The sequence below is a fragment of the Narcine bancroftii genome, chromosome 2 (genome assembly GCF_036971445.1).
Source record: "Narcine bancroftii isolate sNarBan1 chromosome 2, sNarBan1.hap1, whole genome shotgun sequence".
NCBI lineage: Eukaryota > Metazoa > Chordata > Chondrichthyes > Torpediniformes > Narcinidae > Narcine > Narcine bancroftii.
Window position 1 is genome coordinate 157,839,250 of NC_091470.1, and position 21,198 is coordinate 157,860,447.

A 21,198-nucleotide genomic window follows, 5' to 3' on the forward strand; every position below is an offset into this window, starting at 1 on the left:
TGTTCAGTTTGAAGTTGTCTGTCATAATCCCTAATTTTTTTTGGAAGCAAACATTTTTTGGGGGGAAAAATGTCCAGTGTAATCATCATTTGTTGAATTTGAACAGTTGGGAAATAAATGTGGATGTGTAATTTCCAGTATTTACTGAAGAGTGTTACTGGCTGCCAAGTCTGAAATGGAGGCCAGTACACAATTGTTAATTTTTTTTTGCACTGCGTATACTTTGAACCTCAGCCCACTCAGCACTAATCTCTTGTCTTTTTTTTAATATATCCAAGACCCACAGCACAGGGAATGTCCAGGTTGTAAAAAGCAGAAAAAGAATTGTCACTGTTGGTGTCACTGAAGTGCCAGTTGATGAAGCAGACAAAGACGATGTGGTCAAACAATAATCATGGGTTTTATTAGCAGAAACTCATGGTACAATAATGAAAGACAATAGAGGCATATACAGTTATATCCAAGGGGAATGTCCTTAACAGTAGGGATAATGGACAGCCAATGTTAGTACAGCAAGGCTCGTCAGAGGGGAGACAGGCAGCTTGGCAGACATTCACCACAGTCACAAAGTCTAAGTTTTGAAGATTGTAGGAGAAAAGTGGATGTGAGGAGCTCCACACGTTTGAGGTTTTAAGGAGGGAAATTTAAGTTTACAGATATGAAATAGTGATCCTGTGGGTTGAAAGTTCGAGAGCTTTCCTGGTTGTTAACGTGTTTTCTGCATTGCTTTCCTAAAAGCGGTCACTAAGCCAACTAGGTCGTCCTTCGCACTTCTCCACAAATAGGATTCTAATTTGAATTTGCAGCGTACCTTCCCTCAAGGACTCCCACCCCCCAGGCCATGCCCTCTTCACGTTGCTACCCTCTGGAAGAAGATACAAGAGCCTGAAGATGAGCACCTTTTTTGTGCTCTGCAATTAATTAATTAAGCTCATTCAATGGATCAACCACAACTTCGTTGAATAACATTACTTATTTATGAGGATAACTTGAGTTTATTTTAGCCTCGGGCTTTGCATCTGTTGGACAACAGAACAGCTGATCACATCGTTCTGGCAGATATTTTAAAGCAAGGGTTTCACATACCAACTGTGGCACCAAGCCCACGACCCCGTTCCGCCCAATTGAACGACAACCCCCTGTCCATTTTGAACGGTGGGAGGAAACTGGAGCCCCCGGGGGAAAACCACGCAGACACGGGGAGAATAGACGGCGCGGGATTCGAACCCTTATCCCGATCGCTGTAGCAGCGTCGTGCCAACCGTGCATCCTTGGAAATAAATGAATAAAACTTTGCTTTGATGCTGTGAATCGATGCAGAGTGCGTGCAAAGTGGCCAGCTCAGCCAGAGCTCTGGAAATAGTCCCGAACGCAGGACTGGACTCGCTTGTAGAGGTGTGGCTCAGAGCTGCAAACCGAGCTGGCAGTTTGCAAACAGAGGCGACTTTGACCGAAACAAAGTCCCCGTGGACAACTCAGATAGTGACTATATGATCAGCGGAACATGGAGTTCTGTCGTCGCGTCCCTTCTGCACTGCGTTCAGCATGTCTGCCAGGAGTCCTGTCACGGTTGTCCAGCAGGAGTTTCTCCTCGCCCCGGCTGAATATGCCCAAGAATGCCGCTGAAGTGGCTCGGCCCGTCGGGCCTTGCTCCATGCTGCGGCTGCCGATTCAGGATTCCTCGCTGGGACTGGATGCTGCTTTTCTCGGTGTACCTCTGGACACTGGGACCTCGAACCGGCCCGGTGCCAGGTAAGGTACCAAACGGGAGGAAATAGGTTATGACGGGTTCTAGTAAAAATGCGTCTCTAATTTAGAAACTAATTAGACCATTCGGCCCATCAAGTCACCCCTGCAATTCGATCATGGCTGATTTACTATCCTTCCTTCTCCCTGTAATCCTTCTTAATCTTAACCTCTTGTCCTAAATATACCCAATAACGGCCTCCATGGTGGTCTGTGGAATTCCACAGATTCATCATTCTCTGGGGAAAGAAATTCCTTCCCATCTTTTCTAAGGGGAAGATTTTGTTTTCTGAGGCTGTGTCCTCTGGTCCCAGACTCCCTCTTCATAGGAAACGTCCCCTTCATGACCACTCTATCCAGGCCTTCCAGGATTTGATAGGTTTCTGTGATCTCTCCCCCCCCCCCCCCCCCGCCCCAAATTCTTAAAAAACTTCAGTGAGTCTGGATCCAGAGCCATCAAACGCTCCTCTTATGACAACCCTTTCATTTCAGGGATCATTCTCATGAACCTTCTCAGGACTTGGTCCAAGGCCAACACATTCTTCCTAGATAAGGAGCTCAAAACTGCTCACAGTACTCCAATGGGGTATGGCCAAGGGCTTATAAGCATGTTTTTATATTCTGTCTCTGGAAATGTTTGCTAGCATTGCCTTTGGCTTCCTTGCCATCAACTAAGCATGTCAGTCAGCAACTGTGGTGAAAGAAACAGTTAACATCTTAAATTGTAGAAAAAAAGAAACCAGAAATCCAAGGGTTATAGTAGAGAAGCAGGCCTTTTGGCCCATCCCCTCCCTGTCATCTGTTGGAAATATTGACTCTAATCTCCTTCACCTGGATTAGGTCCTTAGCTTTCCATGAATGGAAGGTTTATTATTGAGTCACACAGTGTGGAAACAGCCTTTGGCCCAACATGCCCAGGCCAATGACAATAGATTCAAAATGTTTCAATAATTGGTGTCAACGGTCAATTTATAAAGTAGTATTTATATTCTGCCTATCTTTTACACAAAGGAGATGCCAATCACATACTAAATATGAGGAAACAGTCAAAGGCATCCAGCCAGCTAACTGCTCTGTACATTCCTGCTCTATGTTGACTATGGTATTGTTGTGAGTGAAGAAACAATTTTGGTAGGTCTCAAAGGCAAGGACTCTGAAAAGTTTTTTTTTGTAGTGAAGGATTTTATTTACAGAAGATATTTTCCCAAGTGGAAAATGGTAACTGATGCAGCACACGCACAGTTTATAGCAGCCGTGGGAAGGAAATAGACAATTAATAACAAATGTGGGAAAGATAGCATGGGAACAAAATGCGCGCACACACACCACACACACACACACACACACACACACACACACACACACACACACACACAATGAACTGTGACATACAATGATCAGGGAAAAGTCATCTCGATGCTCCACCACCCCATGATTCAGTGCAGGCATGGCTCTATACTACGAGGGACATTAATTAAATGCTCCCAACCCTTTTAACAGAGCACATCTTACCAACAGTTTCCTCAGCACCCTTCCACATTTCTAGGCCTGGAGTGAAGCAGTGGTCCAAAGATGGCAAAAAAAAATGCACGTCACCTTTATAGTGCTGGAGGTCCCAGCCCAGATCATTTATATGGGCCCAATGGCTTGGTGCCAGGAGGATTAATTCAATTACAAACAGCCAATGGCCCAAGGCCAAGTACAGGCAGGCTGGAGAGTCTGGTCCATGTAATTTACAATTTACATGGACCAACAGCAAGATGTCCACTAATGGGTGGGGCAGAACCAAACCTTGATTGGCAGCTGGTGTGTCCTTCAACTAGGGAGGGAACAGTGCTGTCACATGACAGCCACAACCCTATATAGGGATAATATTCCCTCTGCTGAAAGAAAAATTTACAAGCAAATTGTTCTGTTTTAAAGTCTAATGCAAATTATTTGTCATGCTGTTTTAAAATCTGAATGGAGTCCATTTTCATTTTTGCTTCTGTTTAGATTTGGACCTCGACATATCCGAGCAGAGTCAGCTATGGCCAGGGCTTACAATGGTGCTACTAAGGCAGCCCCTTTTGAGTCTCTAATGGTGGCTGATATTGGTGACATCAACGTGAATCTTTATAATCTAAAGGAGAGCTGCAAGATGATCAGGGAATCTTTTAAGAAGATTATATCCACTGGCTGTATACCTCTCACCATGGGTATGAAACTGTATCCCAGTCTTGGTCAACTGGGGAATGAGGGAAAAACATGAGTAAAATTTAAGAGATAGAAAAGAATTTTGATCATTGTTATTCAGCATGGCAAAAAAAACTAATTATGTTTGTTTGATATGACCTAGGTGGTGATCATACAATAACGTACCCTATACTGCAGGCAATGGCAGAAAAGTAAGTTTCACTGCATAATATTGCAATTGAAATGCATGGGATATCCTGAACTCTGTATGCTGTAGAAGCCAGCAGCTCATGCAGCATCTAGAGGAAGTAAAGGGTAACCAATGTTTCAGGCCTGGGCCCTTCATCAGGTTACTCTTTACATCTTATGGATGCGGTGTGACCTGCACTTTGTGCATTGCATTCACCCCCCCCCCCCCCCCCATATCTGCAGGCTTTCTCCTGCCTGCCTCACTCAATTCTGTATGCTCTTAAAACACATGACCTGGATTGCATGCTGGCCAGAGGGAAAGCTTCTTTACACTGTATGTTTTACCTGAAACGGTCCCATTTGATCACTCTAGAAAATATAATATTAATTTGAAGCTGCAGTACAATTTAAAAAAGCTTTTGGTATTGGCCTATTTTCCGTTATTACTATACAAATTAATTGTGCTATGATGGTGAATGCCAGCTAGTTTTGGCTGGAGTTTGGAATTCAGACTTTGGCAAAATCAAGTGGACAACAGCTTGCTTCTGAGTTTGATTTAGGTGGTTGCACGACAATCATGACACAAGCACACATGGAAATTCTGTTCTTCGATTTGAACAAAAAAAAACATAGTATTGATGGTTTGAGAGCTTGCGTCCACTTAAAGTACTTGGAATAAAAAAACTAAAATAATTTTGAATTTATACTCTTTTACTGTGCCACCTTCTTAAGAATAGGATCTGTGAGCATTTGGAGAAGTGCAGTCAACTCAAGGATAGTCAGCATGGCTTTGTGAAGGAAAGGTCATGCCTCAGAGCCTAATCGAGTTTTTTGAGGAGGTAACAAAATAAATTGAGGGTAGGGAGGTAGATGTGATCTATATGGATGATTTTACTAAGGCATTTGACAAGGACCCCATGAGAGATTTGTTCTGGAAGTCATGAGGGAGGTATCCTTGTAACCTTGGCTGTGTGAATAAAAGCAGAGTGTGGAAGGAAAGTATTCTGCCTGGAGGCCAGTGACTGCAGGGATTTGTTCTGGGACCCCTTTGCAATTTTTATTAATGACCTAGATGAAGAGGCGAAAGAATGGGTCAATGTTTGCAGTGAAGATCTTTCCTGGAACCATGGCATCATGAAAAAAGCCTCTACTTCCTCAGGAGTTTGCGGAGGAGCTAGTGGAGTTGTTCAAATGAACCGGTACAGACTTGAAGGGCCGACATGGCCTGTTTCCGTGCTGTAAACCATATAATGGTTATATGGTTTTATATATATGCTGGTATATGTATTGTTAGATAAAGTGAACACAAAATTGAGTTATAAAATGGTGGTTAGATTCAGAAAATATAGTTTGGAAGGATAATTTTTTCATATTATTTTACTAGCTTTTTTCTCCTCTGATACTTTGATGAATTTATTTCTGCGCCTGTATACAGTATTTTATCCATAGCCATTAATTACAAGTGAAGACTGGATATTCTATCAAAGAACTATTACAGCCAATGGTTCTCTGTTGTTCCTGGAAGACTCAGGGCATCAATACCAGGGTTGGGCACCCTGCTCTTACTTCCCATTATGTAGTACTGAGGCCATTTGCATTGCTCTATCTGCTTCGTAGATGATGTCGGTTAACTGAGCACAGACCAAGTTTTGAGTTTACGTCCATCCTGGAAAGTTTGGATCTGCGTTTCACTGGGTAAAATCCTGCCATAAATAATGGCAAAGAAACCAAAGCTGAAGACCATTAGGCAATTGTTTATATAACTTGAAAAATAAGGGTGAAAGCTGCAAATGGATACGTAAAAGAGGAGCTGCAAGGAATGGAGAGACATCAAACACTCATCCTTTATTATTATTAAGTCCAGGAGTCTGCGTTAAAGTCGCAGCCCTTCATGGCCTCGTTTGTTCCTTTATCAGATATGGTCCAATAGGATTGGTTCACGTCGATGCGCATGCTGACACAAGTGATGTTGTCCTTGGGGAGAAAATATGCCATGGAACACCTTTCAGACGATGTGTGGATGAGGGTCTGCTCGACTGCAAGCGGGTAGTACAGATTGGGCTCCGCGGGTCTACTTATGAACCAGATGGTTATCTCTGGAGCAGAGAACAGGTAAATTTTCAGATTTTATTTTTCCCTCAAAGTGCCCATTGTGTGGCCAAGAGGTTGGTCTGATGATCTCTAAAGTGTTTCTATTGCCTATACTGCAACTGATTTCCTCTGACTTCATTGTTTCCTGAAGTCACCTGACATGTGTTTGGACTGGAACCATTGCCCAGAGGTACAACATAATGAGCAACTCCCCAAGAACTAGGTGTTATCTGTGTGAAACCGGTTCGAAGGGTCTGAAGCTGATTGAACAGTAATGTTTTATATACATGTGTAGGGGAGTTGCAACAGGGATAAAAGACACACATACACTCACTTACTGGATTAAACGATACACTCGCAACCTCGCAGGTAGAAGGGATTCAGTTCATATTTCAGATTTATTGTCAGAGTGCAAATGTGACATTACATCCAACCCTGGGATTCTTTTTCCTGAGGGTAGGCAGAATTACCACTTATTGGTAGTGCAAAAAAAACTGTACACATATGAACAGATAATGAGTGAACTGACTGTGCAGAGAATAACAAAAAAATGTGCACAAGGGTCCATAAATTAGTCCTGTATAGATTTTGTTGAGGAGTCTGATGGTGGAGGGGGTAGCAGTTGTTCTTGAACCTGGTGGTGTGAGTCTTTCCAGATGGCAGCAGCGAGGACAGAGCTGGGTAATGTGGATCATTAATGTTTGCCCATGCTCTCTGACAGCAGTGTTCCCTGCAGATATTCTCAGTAGTGGGGAGGGTTTTGCCTGTGATGTCCTGGGCTGTGTCCATGACCTTTTGAGGGTTTTATGCTCCGGGGTATTGGTGTCAATCAATTAAATTATCACGTGATACCTGGCAGGCTCTTATCTAACTAAACTAAGGACACTAGGCACACAATACTACAGCTCCCAACCCTTAGTAAAACTCAAGTCTGCAGACACAATGCTGGAGAAACTCAGCAGGTCAAACAATGTCCTTTCTATTGCAAAGATAAAGGTTTGGACTTGAGCCCTTTATCAAGATATGGAAAAATTTCGGCAGGCATCCAACTAAAAGGGTAAGGGGGAGATGTGGTTGCAAAGGCAGGAAGTAATAGGTGGAGAAGGGAGGGAGGGCACAGCAGCAAGCAAGGGGGGGGGGGAGGGATGGATAGGTGCATAGAGAGAACTAATAGGAGGAAGGAAAAGGGAGCAGGTTAGCAGAAAGTGTCACACTCCCATACTCACATGTCTGTCCAGTGCCTCATGTACTATCTCACCAAGACCACCCATAAATTGGAGGAGCAACACCTGATTTTCCATCTGGTCACTCTCCAGCCTGATGAAATTAATGTCGACCTTTCCATGTTTCTGCTAACCTGCCCTCATTTCCCACCACACCGCGCCAGCTCTAAATGTTGTCGTAGCCAAAGGGTGGTAGTGGGGATGAGCTCCCACTGTTACACAAATGCTCTTCACGGCATCATCTCCATCAGCCTCTGACAACCATCTCCTGGCTGTCATGTGTGGCATAGTTCTTATGACAGATGGAGCTGTTCTCACTGACAGAAGGGGAAAAGGTGGGCCACTGGCATCTTGAAACCAGTTGCTTCAGGCAGATGGGGCTCATTAAACATGGATTATGAGAGGGAAAACTCCAATTTCCCATTGCCTCCATTGCCTCGCTCACAGAAAATGCTTTGGGAGTAAACCCCAAGGAAAAATCCAGAGTTGGAGTCCCAAAGATGGCTGACTGCTGTGCCCAGCACCTGCGATGCTGCTGGCACCCAACTGTATCGACATTTGTCATTTATTTAGACCTGATTAGCATGGAAAGGTTGGAGAGGGGGATGGTCTCATTGTATGGGCAACAGACCGATTTCCATATCAACTCTGCTCCCTGGAGAGGCCACCTCAGCTTCCAATGACTATTAGGGCACAGTACCCATGGTCGACCACAAATAACACACGTGCTGGAGAAACTCAACAAGTCCCGCACTGATCTTTATATAGGACAGATAAAGGTGCATAACTAATGTTTCAGGCCTGAGCCCTTCATCACTGATCCCTACTTTCTCTTTCCTCAGCAAAGTTGACATGCCATTAAGGAGAGAGATGCAGCTGATGGCGGTGCAGCTGATGGCGGTGCAGCTGATGGCGGTGCAGCTGATGGCGGTGCAGCTGATGGCGGTGCAGCTGATGGCGGTGCAGCTGATGGCGGTGCAGCTGATGGCGGTGCAGCTGATGGCGGTGCAGCTGATGGCGGTGCAGCTGATGGCGGTGCAGCTGATGGCGGTGCAGCTGATGGCGGTGCAGCTGATGGCGGTGCAGCTGATGGCGGTGCAGCTGATGGCGGTGCAGCTGATGGCGGTGCAGCTGATGGCGGTGCAGCTGATGGCGGTGCAGCTGATGGCGGTGCAGCTGATGGCGGTGCAGCTGATGGCGGTGCAGCTGATGGCGGTGCAGCTGATGGCGGTGCAGCTGATGGCGGTGCAGCTGATGGCGGTGCAGCTGATGGCGGTGCAGCTGATGGCGGTGCAGCTGATGGCGGTGCAGCTGATGGCGGTGCAGCTGATGGCGGTGCAGCTGATGGCGGTGCAGCTGATGGCGGTGCAGCTGATGGCGGTGCAGCTGATGGCGGTGCAGCTGATGGCGGTGCAGCTGATGGCGGTGCAGCTGATGGCGGTGCAGCTGATGGCGGTGCAGCTGATGGCGGTGCAGCTGATGGCGGTGCAGCTGATGGCGGTGCAGCTGATGGCGGTGCAGCTGATGGCGGTGCAGCTGATGGCGGTGCAGCTGATGGCGGTGCAGCTGATGGCGGTGCAGCTGATGGCGGTGCAGCTGATGGCGGTGCAGCTGATGGCGGTGCAGCTGATGGCGGTGCAGCTGATGGCGGTGCAGCTGATGGCGGTGCAGCTGATGGCGGTGCAGCTGATGGCGGTGCAGCTGATGGCGGTGCAGCTGATGGCGGTGCAGCTGATGGCGGTGCAGCTGATGGCGGTGCAGCTGATGGCGGTGCAGCTGATGGCGGTGCAGCTGATGGCGGTGCTGCCTCAACTTTCTCAACCACAAATGGAAAAGATATAAAGGAGTAAGCATTCTGGACTAGGAAAGCAATAACATAAGGAGCAAAGAGAGGGAGGAGTTTCTGAAGTGTTTTGGAGAACATTTATGGCCTGACGTGGAAGGCTGCATTTTAGGCAATGAGTTAGGCAAAGTGTAGCAAGTATCAGTGGTGGAGTATTGAGGAAACAGTGATAATACTCAAGAAAATTGGAAACTAAACTAAAATAAAACTATACATTGGATTAGGGATAATTTGCGTGGCAGAAGAGTAGATCTGGTTTAGGTAAATTGGAATGCTAATCTGTAATTGAGCAATGGGAGAGGAGGCTTTATGGTGGAAATGTTTCAGTCTGGGTATGTTCTCATGTTGGAGGAGGTTGGGGAAATTAAAGTAAGGACTCAAAAAAAAATAGAGAGACTGAAGTACAAAAAAAAAATGACAGGCCATTTTACTCACGAAAGTGAGAACAAGACTGATGACAGAATGTTCAGAAAAAAGGGAGAGGCAAATGAAGGCTGAGTTGGATGGCAGCACAAATAAAAGAAAGTCATAAATGTTCACCATACGTGAAAAGGAGAAGGCTTATAAGAATGGATTTGGGATTTGGAGGTACAGAGAAATTCATAAATAGAGAGAGAAATTGGGTTTGAAATTCTGGAATTGACTTAATTGGCTCTCTGTTAAAGGTTTCTTTTTTTTTAAATTTTTTATTTTTCACACTATGAACTATATTGACCAAAATACACATAAACATTTCCCTGTTGAATATACACAGTGTCATTTTCTCCCCTTTTCCCTCCTCCCTTCCCTCCCTCCTTCCCACCACCCTCCCCACCCACTAAACGTTCAACATATACAATACATTAAACCCATTTAACAATGTCATCACTCAATGAAAATAAACAAGAAAATTGTGTCATATACTTTACACACTGTGTCAGTTTATTTCGTCGTCTTCTCATTCTGTCATTTTAGGGGGTGGAGGTCTGCGGTAGGACCTCTCTGTTGTGTTCCATGTATGGTTCCCAAATTTGTTCGAATACTGTGATGTTGTTTCTTAAATTATATGTTATTTTTTCCAATGGAATACATTTATTCATTTCCATGTACCATTGCTGTACTCTCAGGCTCTCTTCTGATTTCCAGGTTGACATAATACAATTTTTTGCTACAGCTAAGGCTATCATCATAATTCTTTTTTGTGCTCCATCCAAATCGAGTCCAAGTTCTTTATTTCTTATATTACTTAGAAGAAAGATCTCTGGATTTTTTGGTATGTTATTTTTTTGTAATTTTATTTAATACGTGATTTAGATCTTCCCAAAACTTTTCCACTTTCTCACATGCCCAAATTGCATGAACTGTTGTTCCCGTTTCCTTATTACAGCGAAAATATCTATCTGATACTGTTGGGTCCCGTTTATTTAACTTTTGGGGTGTGGTGTATAGCCTGTGTAATCAATTATATAGTATCATGCGTAACCTCGTGTTTATTGTATTTCTCATAGTTCCGGCGCATAGCTTTTCCCATGTTTCATTCTTTATCTTTATGTTTAGATCTTTTTTCCACTTTTGTTTGGGTTTACAGCTTATTTCGTCGTTCTCTTTCACTTGCAGTTTGATGTACATGTTTGTTATAAATCTTTTAATTATCATTGTGTCTGTAATCACATATTCAAAACTGCTTCCTTCTGGTAAACCTCAGCCTGCTTCCCAATTTGTCCTTCAAGTAGGTTTTCAGTTGATGGTATGCAAACATTGTACCGTGAGTTATACCATATTTGTACTTCATTTGTTCAAAAGATAATAATTTATTTCCCAAAAAACAATTTTCTATTCTTTTGATCCCTTTTCTCTCCCATTCTCTAAAGGAAAGGTTATCTATTGTGAAAGGGATTAGTTGATTTTGCGTCAATATTAATTTTGGTAGTTAGTAATTTATTTTTTTCCTTTCTACGTGAATCTTCTTCCAAATGTTGAGCAGATGGTGCAGTACTGGTGAATTCCTATGTTGCACCAGCTTTTCATCCCACTTATATAGTATATATTCTGGTACCTTTGCCCCTATTTTATCAATCTCTAATCTGGTCCAATCTGGTTTTTCCCTTGTTTGATAAAAATCTGATAGATATCTTAATTGTGCTGCTCTATAATAATTCTTAAAGTTTGGTAGCTGCAAGCCCCCTTGTTTGTACCATTCTGTTAATTTATCTAGCGCTATCCTCGGTTTCCCCCCCTTTTCCATAAGAATTTCCTTATTATTTTCTTTAGCTCCTTGAAGAATTTCTCTGTTAGGTGAATTGGTAATGATTGAAATAGGTATTGTATCCTTGGGAAGATATTCATTTTAATGCAATTTACCCTTCCTATCAGAGTTAGTGGTAAATCTTTCCAATGTTCTAAGTCATCTTGTAATTTCTTCATTAATGGCTGATAATTTAATTTGTATAGATGGCCTAGATTATTATCTAGTTGAATACCTAGGTATTGGATTGCCTGTGTTTGCCATTTAAATGGTGATTCTTTCTTAAACTCTGTGTAATCCGCATTATTCATTGGCATCGCATTGATCTTGTACCCTGATAGTTCTCCATATTTGTTCAATTTCTTATGTAATTCTTTTATTGATAATTCTGGTTCTATTAAGTATACTATGACGTCATCTGCAAATAGACTGATTTTATATTCCTTCTCTTTTATTTTTATCCCTTTTATTTTCTGTTCTTATCAGTTCTGCTAGTGGTTCTATAGCTAACACGAACAGTGAGGGAGATAGTGGACATCCCTGCCTTGTTGATCTACTTAATTTAAATTGGTTTGATATATATCCATTTACTGTCACCTTCGCCAGTGGTCCCTTATATAATGCTTTAATCCAATTAATCTATTTCTCTGGTAGGTTGAACCTCTGTCCATTCTACTCTGTCAAAGGCTTTCTCTATGTCTAAGGCAACTGCCACTGTTGGCGTCTTGTTTCCTTGTACTGCATGGATTAAGTTAATGAACTTGAAGATATTGTCCGTTGTTCGTCTTTTCTTAATAAATCCAGTTTGATCTAGTTTTACTATTTTTGGTACACAGTCGGCCAATCTGTTTGTTAATAGTTTTGCTATAATCTGAGTTAAGTAGAGATATTGGTCTATACAATGCTGGTGTTAGTGGTATTACTGTAATTATTGCTGTTTTACATGAATCTGGCATGTTTTGTGTTTTATCAATCTGGTTCATTACTTCCAGGAGAGGAGGAATTAATAAGTCTTTAAATGTTTTATAGAATTCTATTGGGAGTCTGTCCTCTCCCAGTGTTTTATTGTTCAGTAGTTTTTTTAATATATCCTGTATTTCCTCTATTTCAAATGATTTTATTAATTTGTTTTGCTCCTCTTCTTGCAATTTTGGTAGTTCAGTTTTAGCTAGAAACGCATCTATTTTGTCTTCTTTCTCTTCGTTCTCAGTTTGATATAATTGCTCGTAGAATTCCTTGAAGTTTTCATTGATCTCCATTGGGTTATATGTAATTTGTTTGTCCTTTTTCCTTGATGCCAATACCGTTCTTTTAGTTTGTTATGTTTTAAGCTGCCAAGCTAGTATTTTGTGTGTTTTTTCTCCTAGCTCATAATACTTCTGCTTTGTCTTCATTATGTTCTTCTCCACCTTGTACGTTTGTAGTGTTTCGCATTTTATTTTTTTGTCCGCCAATTCTTGTCTTTTTGTTGCATCTTCCCTTGTTGCTAATTCTTTTTCTGTACTTGCTATTTCCCTTTCCAGCTGTTCTATTTCCCGATTGTTGTCCTTCTTCATCTTAGTCACATAACTTATTATCTGCCCTCTGATGAATGCTTTCATTGCATCCCATAGTATATATTTATCTTTCACTGATTCCTTATTTATTTCAAAGTACATTTTAATTTGGCGCTCAATGAATTCTCTAAAATCCTGTCTTTTAAGTAGCATGGAGTTTAATCTCCATCTACACGTTCTCGGTGGGATGTCCTCCAGCTCTATTGCTAATAACAGCGGTGAGTGATCCGATAACAATCTAGCTTTCTATTTCATTTTTCTAACTCTCCCTTGGATATGGGCTGACAACAGGAACAGGTCAATCCTTGAGTATGTTTTATGTCTACTCGAATATTATGAGTATTCCTTTTCCTTTGGGTGTTGTTTCCTCCATATATCCAAAAGTTGCATTTCCTGCATCGATTTAACCATAAATTTGGTTACTTTGTTCTTTCTGCTAGTCTTTTTTCCAGTTTTATCCATCTTTGAGTCCAAATTAAGGTTAAAGTCCCCTCCTATCAGTATATTCCCCTGCGTATCTGCAATCTTCAAAAAGATCTCTTGCATAAATTTTTGATCTTCTTCATTAGGTGCATATACGTTGAGCAAATTCCAAAATTCTGAATATATCTGACACTTTATCATTACATACCTCCCTGCTGGATCTATTATTTCCTCCTCTATTTTGATTGGTACATTTTTATTGATTAATATAGCTACTCCTCTGGCTTTTGAATTTTATGATGCTGCCGTTACGTGCCAGTCTCTCCTTAATTTCTTGTGTTTAATCTTATGGTTTCTGTAGTACTTGTAGATAGTTAATTTAAACTCATAATTTGTAATTGTTTAAGAAAAACAATTTGTCAATCTTGTTGATGCTTGTTATCCTGGCCTTTGATTGTTTGCAGGGTTTTCGGGTGGTTACTGGGAAGGACTGTTGGCTACGTTCGCTTGCTCCACTGATGAAGGAGGTGAAACTGCAGATGGGAGATGGCCCCGTATACATTAGTTTTGATATCGATGGCCTGGACCCAGCCTTTGCACCCGGAACTGGAACTCCAGAGATCGCAGGACTTCATCCCAGTCAGGTAATAGAACACAACTAGTCCACTATTGAAATGTGACTGACAAGCGGAGTGTTACAAAGTGAAGGTAATACTGACTTTTAGCTCTTATTCAAGGCACCTGTGCCTTTTCAATCTTGGTGATGTTCTAATCTTCACTTCTAGTATTAGGATTTTGGGCGAAAACACAGGAGAATATAGATGAGGATTAGAATAAGAGAGGAAAATATCTAAAAGGTTTCCAAAGTGGTCGAGATTGACCTCTGGGGGTAGATTGGACAAGCCAATGGGACAATAAACACCGAGGTGATGATTGATCTTGTGGGATCATAAAAATTGTAGAGCCCGAGGTCCCCGCTCCTGCCCGGGAGCCCAAGGTGAATTCTTCGATGCAGAAGGAACCGCACCCGATGTTTAGAATAGAGTCGCCATCGGCAACACTGGCTTCAGCTGATGCTGAAGACTTAGACCCAGCTCCATTTGGCAATCTTCCTAGCCAGAAGCAAAATTGTTTGTTGTAAAGCCTTAGCTTTATTTTCAACTATGTAATGAAAATCAACTAATGTATGTATTTATGAATCCTTATTTATTTATTTATTGTACATGCTTGGGGGTCTATGAAGGATCAAGGATTCCATGGTCTAAAAAGTTTGGGGACCCCTGATAAGGTATGAAGAGGAAGAAAGCAAAATTCCAGAGAAGAACACAGATAATATGGAATTACAAGCCCAGGGAGTTTCAGAACAAGAAGGAAGTGTATCAAAGGTGTAATAGCGAGGCTTGCAGTAACAGTGAGGGAAAAGTAAAGGAAGACATGCAGCAGTGACAAATAGAGTAGTGTTAAAATCGGGAGAAATCAACAGAGATGCAAGGCCAGGAAGGTATGGGGTAACAAGCACAAGTTCAACTCCCTTCATATAATCCAGGATTGAAACTGTGTCGTATTGTGAAAATATTAAGACGGCAGAATTAAAGAACTAGCATAGGCAATGACCATTTTAGACGGTAAAGGGTTGTACCGCAAAGTATTAGGTACGAGTGCAGAGAAATCATGTTGCAAGTAGTCCCAGGTATGGTGAGATCCTACACCTGGATATCCCTGTGCACTCTGGTTCTCTGTGCTTTTGGAGAATATACCTGGAGTCAATAAAGATTTGCCTGATTTTCGTAAGGGGGTTGCTTTAAGGCAAAATGAATTATAAGAAGCTGTTTACAAGGAGGCAACCAAAGTCCATGAAACCTTTGACAGAATAATTACCACTAGCATATTACATTTGAAAGAAAGATTATTGTTCAGAAATCGCTGAATATAACATGGAAATGGAAGCTACTTCTTGTGTCTTCACAGGCCTTGGAAATTATCCAAGGGTGCCGGGGGATGAAAATAATCGGCTGTGACTTGGTTGAGGTGGCACCAGCATATGATGCTTCTGGTGAGAAAATGTTTAGATTTAAATCTTGATTTAACAGAGATTTTGCTTTATTATTACCAAACAGACCTAAACCAAGGTCCGTGTTATCCACAAGTTTGAAGTCTCAAATAATAGCTATAATTTGCTGTATATTTAAGAGAACAGGGTATATTTAAGTATTTACATACATAACCCCTAAATTGCCTCCATTTCAGATCAGTGCAGCAATTTTGACGGAGTTGTCTTCTGATTGACATTCTGTTTTCCAGTCTGAGTGAATAAAACAATGAAGGAAAATTGTTTGGAGGCACCCTCTCGTTTTCCTGTTGTGCATGACTGATGTGTGAACTCTCCCCTACTTCTAATGACCTCGGAAACTAACCTGCACACTGTGCCAGGCATGATGTACAGCACCATGGCTTTCAGAGGCTGTGATGCATCATAAAGACCAACAATTAGTAGCGTTGCAAAGATTACAAGAGGAAAGAGTGTCCAATTAAACGTATCTGTTTCTTTCAGGTAACACAGCACTGACAGCTGCCAATCTGCTCTTTGAGATGCTCTGTGTTCTACCCAATGTTAAATATTACTGAGATTGTGGTTTGGATCATTAGCTCACTGAGGATTACAATAATTACAGACAAATCTATTTGATAACTTTGATCTTTGACATAATAATAAACTGCAGATGTAATAAAAAGAATCCCTAACTTGATGTAATATTGTGCAAATCTTTAATGAACTGAAGTTCACATCACCACATCAACATATGCTGAGCGTGAAGGTTTGCATAAATGTCTTATATATGATAAATTTTGTTCATAGGGCTAAGATTATATTAATATTAAAAATGTTCACTAAATTTGATCTTTTAAACCATTGATTGGAAGTGTGGATTCTCAAATTACAGTAAATTCAGAAGTACTTATGGTCATTATAACTTTTGATATTTAGAATGAGTTTGCTGTCATACACACAAGTAAAATTTCCAAAAGAACCTAACATCTTTCTTGCTGCAGCCAAACAGGAATGCAAGATTCTCCAGTGGTACCCAGTACAGAAAGAGATAATAAAGGATAAATACTCAGTTACAGGTAGGGCAAAAAAAAAGTGGCATTTCAACAGGGCAGACAGGTCTTTTTGTGATTTCTGAGTAGTTTATGTGTAGGAAGGGGAGTTGTTGGATAAAAACTGACGAACCTCGAGATGATGGACTAAGTTCCTGTACCTTTTTTCTGAAGGTAACGGAAAGAAGAGGTGACCAGGGTGATGGGGGTCCTATATGTCACTGGCTGCCTTCCTGAGGCAGTACCTCACATAGATGTCACAGTAGATGGGAGGTCAGAGCTACATTTGCTACTTCCTGGACACTTAGATCATCAAACCAGGCTGTGATGCAATCAGGCAGTATACACTCCACAGTTTGATAGAGTATTTGAATGACATGCCAAATCTCCTCAAACTTGTTAGAAAGTAGAGGCCTTACAGTATTAATTATCAATGATCTACAAAAGACAGAGATGTGAGGAAAGCTGGAATTTGTGAAGCGATTCTGCTTAGAGCAGACTCAACCTACTCTTTATTGTATTACACACGGATCCAGGAGTTAGCATTTCAAGATAGCAGTAGTTAGTAGCTCAGCCTCCAGTTTCCTCCAACATTAAACCACATGCTACAGGAGAGAGAATCCGTTGGTTGATCCACAGAGAATAGAGATGTGGATGAAAGTAGATGAGAATGTAGTATGGATAGTGGAGGGTCATGTAATCCCTCTGGAACCTGGTGGGAATGTGGATTACAGTGGGCCATGTGACCTCTCCATCTGGAACCTGATCAGGTCATCTCACCTTCAATCAAGGTAAATTCTTGCCCAGGATCAGCACACACCTGGTCATTGAGCCCTCTAACTACCTCAACAATGCCTGAGCCGAAACCTATCGTCAGCTATCTTCCTCTTCCGGGACAAACCTGAGCTCCACTCCAGGTTGGGAATCATGGGCAACGCTGGAGGATCTGGCAAGGTAAGCTCAGACAAAGAATTTGGAGCTGTCATATTGTGTGCTTAGTGTCCCTAGTTTAGTTAGATAAGAGCTGTGTTCAGACTTGTCACCCTTGGGACCCATCGAACTGGATTCACACACACATTGTAATAAAGAGGTGGGAGGATGTTCATCAGAATGCAAAGGGAGGTTGTGTTCTACCCCAAGCATTCTATACCCATTGCCAGATTGACTTCAGTAAACTTAATTAGATATATCTGGGCATGGCTAGAATAGATGGCCTCTGTGGTTCTCTCATGGCTTTTTTAGGTATGGATGAGGAGGAATCACACATAGGTTATTGCAGACACAAATGTGGCTCACACTTTACAACTAATTTACAAAAATACACAAAGCCTTAGATGACGTGAAAGGCACCGAATGAGGTTTGAATTTTGTGATATTTTTAGTGCAGTTACCACCTGCAAAGAAATAAATTTGATTCCAATGAAAACAAATACCTATATTTTGCATATTTAAAGTGACATATAGTGTCAGTTTGGTGGGACTAACTGTAGAGATCAAAAAACACAGCTTACCTGAGAAAAGTCAACTACCAACTTAAAAAAAATTTTTAAACAATCGAGTGCCTCATAAAGGGGAATTATATCAGCGCTCCTCACAAAGGGGAGTGAAGTTAGCATTTCATTGAGAGAGTCATTGTCTCTCTCGCAATATCAGTAGGGAAGCAACGTGCTTCATCAACCCACGCGGGTCTGCAAACTTGGGCTTCTCCTGGGAAAAGGTGCGGCAATTCTGCCTGTCCGGCTGTGCGGCCATTCGGTCCGCTACATCACTACTCCCTCTCTCTCTCTTTCTCCCCCCCTCCCAAATTGTTGCACAGTTGCAATGTCACAACTTTGAGTATTTTAGGAGGGCGTCCCTGGTGCTTGGGAGGTGGGACATGCTCAGGTTTAGCCATGTCCATGTGTGCAGGCTTCAGTCTGACTTGTGTAAAAAGTTCTGGTTGACCAGCAATGTCCAATGGCACCGTAGATCCATTGTGCTGCAGCACTTTATAAGGCCCCTCATAAGGTTGCTGCAAGAGTGTAGCGTGGGATGGGCTAAGAAGTAGAATCGAGAGCAGCAGGAATGTGCGTAGGCGGTGATCAATGACGAGTTGCTGGAACTGGAACCAGGGAACCCATCTTGTTTCTTAGTCCTTGTATTCTTCTGTATCCAAGGATCTATCTTTGGCTGGAGAAGGAGTGATGTCTGCCGGTACTAGGAGTGGAGTGCTGTAAACTAATTCTGGTGAAGAGGTCTCCAGATCATCCTTAGGTGTCATTCTAATACCCAACAGCACCCACAGTAAATCATCTGCCCGTTGAGGCCCATTAAGTCTTGCCCGTAAGGCTTGTTTCAGATACCACTAGCCTATTAGCCTGTGGATGGTATGATGTAATTGTGTACCGCAAAGTCTCACCAGGATTGCCCACAAGGTTGAAATAAACGGAGTTCCCCTGTCAGAGATTAGATGGACTGGTACTCTGAATCAAGCAACCCAGGTCAAGAGAAAAGTCTGAGCACATGTTTCAGCTGTGATGTCCATCATTGGTGTAGCTTCCAGCCAGCAGGTAAAATAGTCAACCATGTAAAACCATGTAACAGCGGCGAACATTCCTGCTCCACTTTCTGTGGTAGAAACATCACTCACTGTTCTCCAATGGCTTTTTCTTCCCACGGTAGCTTGTGGAGTGCTGAGGAACTGGCAGCTGCATTGACTTGACTGTCCAAGGTGACCTGTTTAAAGTTTGCCACGGGAGGCTGCGGTAACCTGTGAAGTCTGTCTGCCTCCCTCGCCATTTCCCTTGGTTTGGAGAAGTCATCAGAATAGAGCATTAGGGCAATGTCATGAAGGAGCTGTTCTAAGAAGGCTCCCTTGAACATTAAGCAGTTGAAATGGCCATCTGCTATTGCAAGCATTTCATTCATCAGTTCTGACAGCCTTCTGTCCCCCAAATCGTCGAAGTGGAGTAAGCGTGCACCTCTTTCCAAGTTAGATAGGTAAAAGTTGCGAGGAGGTGTGCCTTAAAAGTACTGTATTGACCCTCCTTGGATGGCTTGATAAAATCATCTACCTTGGAAACGGAATCTTCAACTAATGAGGCAACTACATGCCAGAATTTGGTAGCTTCATTTGTTATGTTCCTCATGTGGAACTGAGCCTCAGCCTGCTGGAGGATAGTGGTCTGTGAGGCCAGAAGGTGGGCAGTTTCAAAGCCACCGCGTGCAGTACAGTAGTGGCATCCGTCCTGCAGGCTTTCTCACTAGGTTTCACTGGTGGGGCTTAAAAGACATTGTGAGCACTCATTGGGGTCACCAATTTATTGACCAACTGCAGAGCTCAAGAAACACAGGTTCCCAGAGAAAAGTCAACTACCAACTTTATTTTAAACAATTGCACACCTCATAAAGAGGAAGGAAGTTAGCACGCTGCAGTCATTGTCTCTCTGGCAACATACCAGAAGGGAAGCAATACACTTCGTCAACCCATGCAAGTCTGCAAATGTGGGCTTCTCCTGGGCGAAGAAGGGGAGACTGCATCATTGTGTGCGGCGATTCTGCCTGCCCACCTGTGCGGCCACTCGGTTCGCCCCAGTCAAACTCATTTTGCAATAGCTGAATAGTAAAGGCTCTGTCCTGTAGAGCATTAAACCATGCAGAGCAGATGTTTTTCTAACACAGAGTAAAACCTGTAGTTTCAGTTTTTGTAGAATTAGGGCTACAAGAATTTATTCAACTCCAGTGAGAGGAATGTAAATATTTAAAGTCTCATTTTGATAATCTTACCTAAATTATGTAATTATTTCAATCAGTCCCAGTTTTTAATTCCAAAATCTATTTTTGATATTGACTCTAAAATATCTTGTATTTGGAATAAAAAGAATCCCAGATTTGAGTAAATTTCATCTGCAGAAATTAAAAAGCTGATGATCCTGCTTTACCTAATCTTAGACAATTAATTTTTATTAATAAATTCTCCAGCTAGGCTGCCCAGTCTTTTTTTTTCTTAGATTAGGTTGGACTTTGTATAATAAAATTTTTCTTTCTTTTTGGGGATTTCATTTTGAGATTAGAACATATTCGTTAATTGTGGTGTAATGTAATGTTATACTATAGTGATATTTTTTCCCCATTTGATTATGTATTTTTACTCTCCTCATGTAGTGTTTACCTATAATATGATTAACAAAAAGATAGAAAAAAAGTCTCATTTTGATCAGTATTGAGCAATGACTGTTAAGATACACTGGGAGAGGACAGGGTTAGTCTACCATATATGCCAGTATATAAGATCACTCGCATAAAGAATGATCCCAGAACGTTCACCTAAAATGGCAGGTTTGTACAAGACAACCCACAAATCTGGAACTCATCACTGACCAGTGGATGCTGTTAAAAGTAAATCACAATATTTTAATACGAAATTATCTTGTAAAGGTTTTAATTTTGTTAGCATATTTTAAAATAAACTACCATAGGCTCTTGTACACAGCCCATGGAATTCGGTTCCGGCAGATGAACCCCGCAGGAGAGGGCTGAGACTTCATTCATAACAGGATATGTGCAAGATTGCATTGGAGCTGGCGGAAAGATGGCAGTGGTGTTGTCAAGGTTCAGATTTTAGTACCAATTTTAAGGTGACATTTTAAA

The 21,198-nt window shown here is 42.0% G+C and overlaps 1 protein-coding gene across 1 annotated transcript; it reads left to right on the forward strand.

Annotated features, from left to right (window-relative positions):
• Positions 1-54: 54 nt before the first annotated feature.
• On the forward strand, positions 55-16,217 carry agmat (agmatinase (putative)). Its single transcript, XM_069918842.1, has 7 exons — positions 55-1,752; positions 3,742-3,944; positions 4,085-4,133; positions 6,027-6,222; positions 13,935-14,114; positions 15,439-15,523; positions 16,022-16,217. The coding sequence occupies exons 1-7, from the start codon at positions 1,505-1,507 to the stop codon at positions 16,093-16,095; spliced, it is 1,035 nt and encodes a 344-aa protein (XP_069774943.1). The 5' UTR covers positions 55-1,504; the 3' UTR covers positions 16,096-16,217.
• Positions 16,218-21,198: the final 4,981 nt, after the last annotated feature.

What these genes read in the sequence shown, in the direction of transcription:
- agmat (XM_069918842.1), top strand. Translation starts at nt 1,505, where the DNA reads ATGGAGTTCTGTCGTCGCGTCCCTTCTGCACTGCGTTCAGCATGTCTG. An exon ending in TCGAACCGGCCCGGTGCCAG is followed by an intron (nt 1,753 to 3,741) that starts GTAAGGTACCAA and finishes GCTTCTGTTTAG; the next exon opens with ATTTGGACCTCGACATATCC. An exon ending in CAGGACTTCATCCCAGTCAG is followed by an intron (nt 14,115 to 15,438) that starts GTAATAGAACAC and finishes GTGTCTTCACAG; the next exon opens with GCCTTGGAAATTATCCAAGG.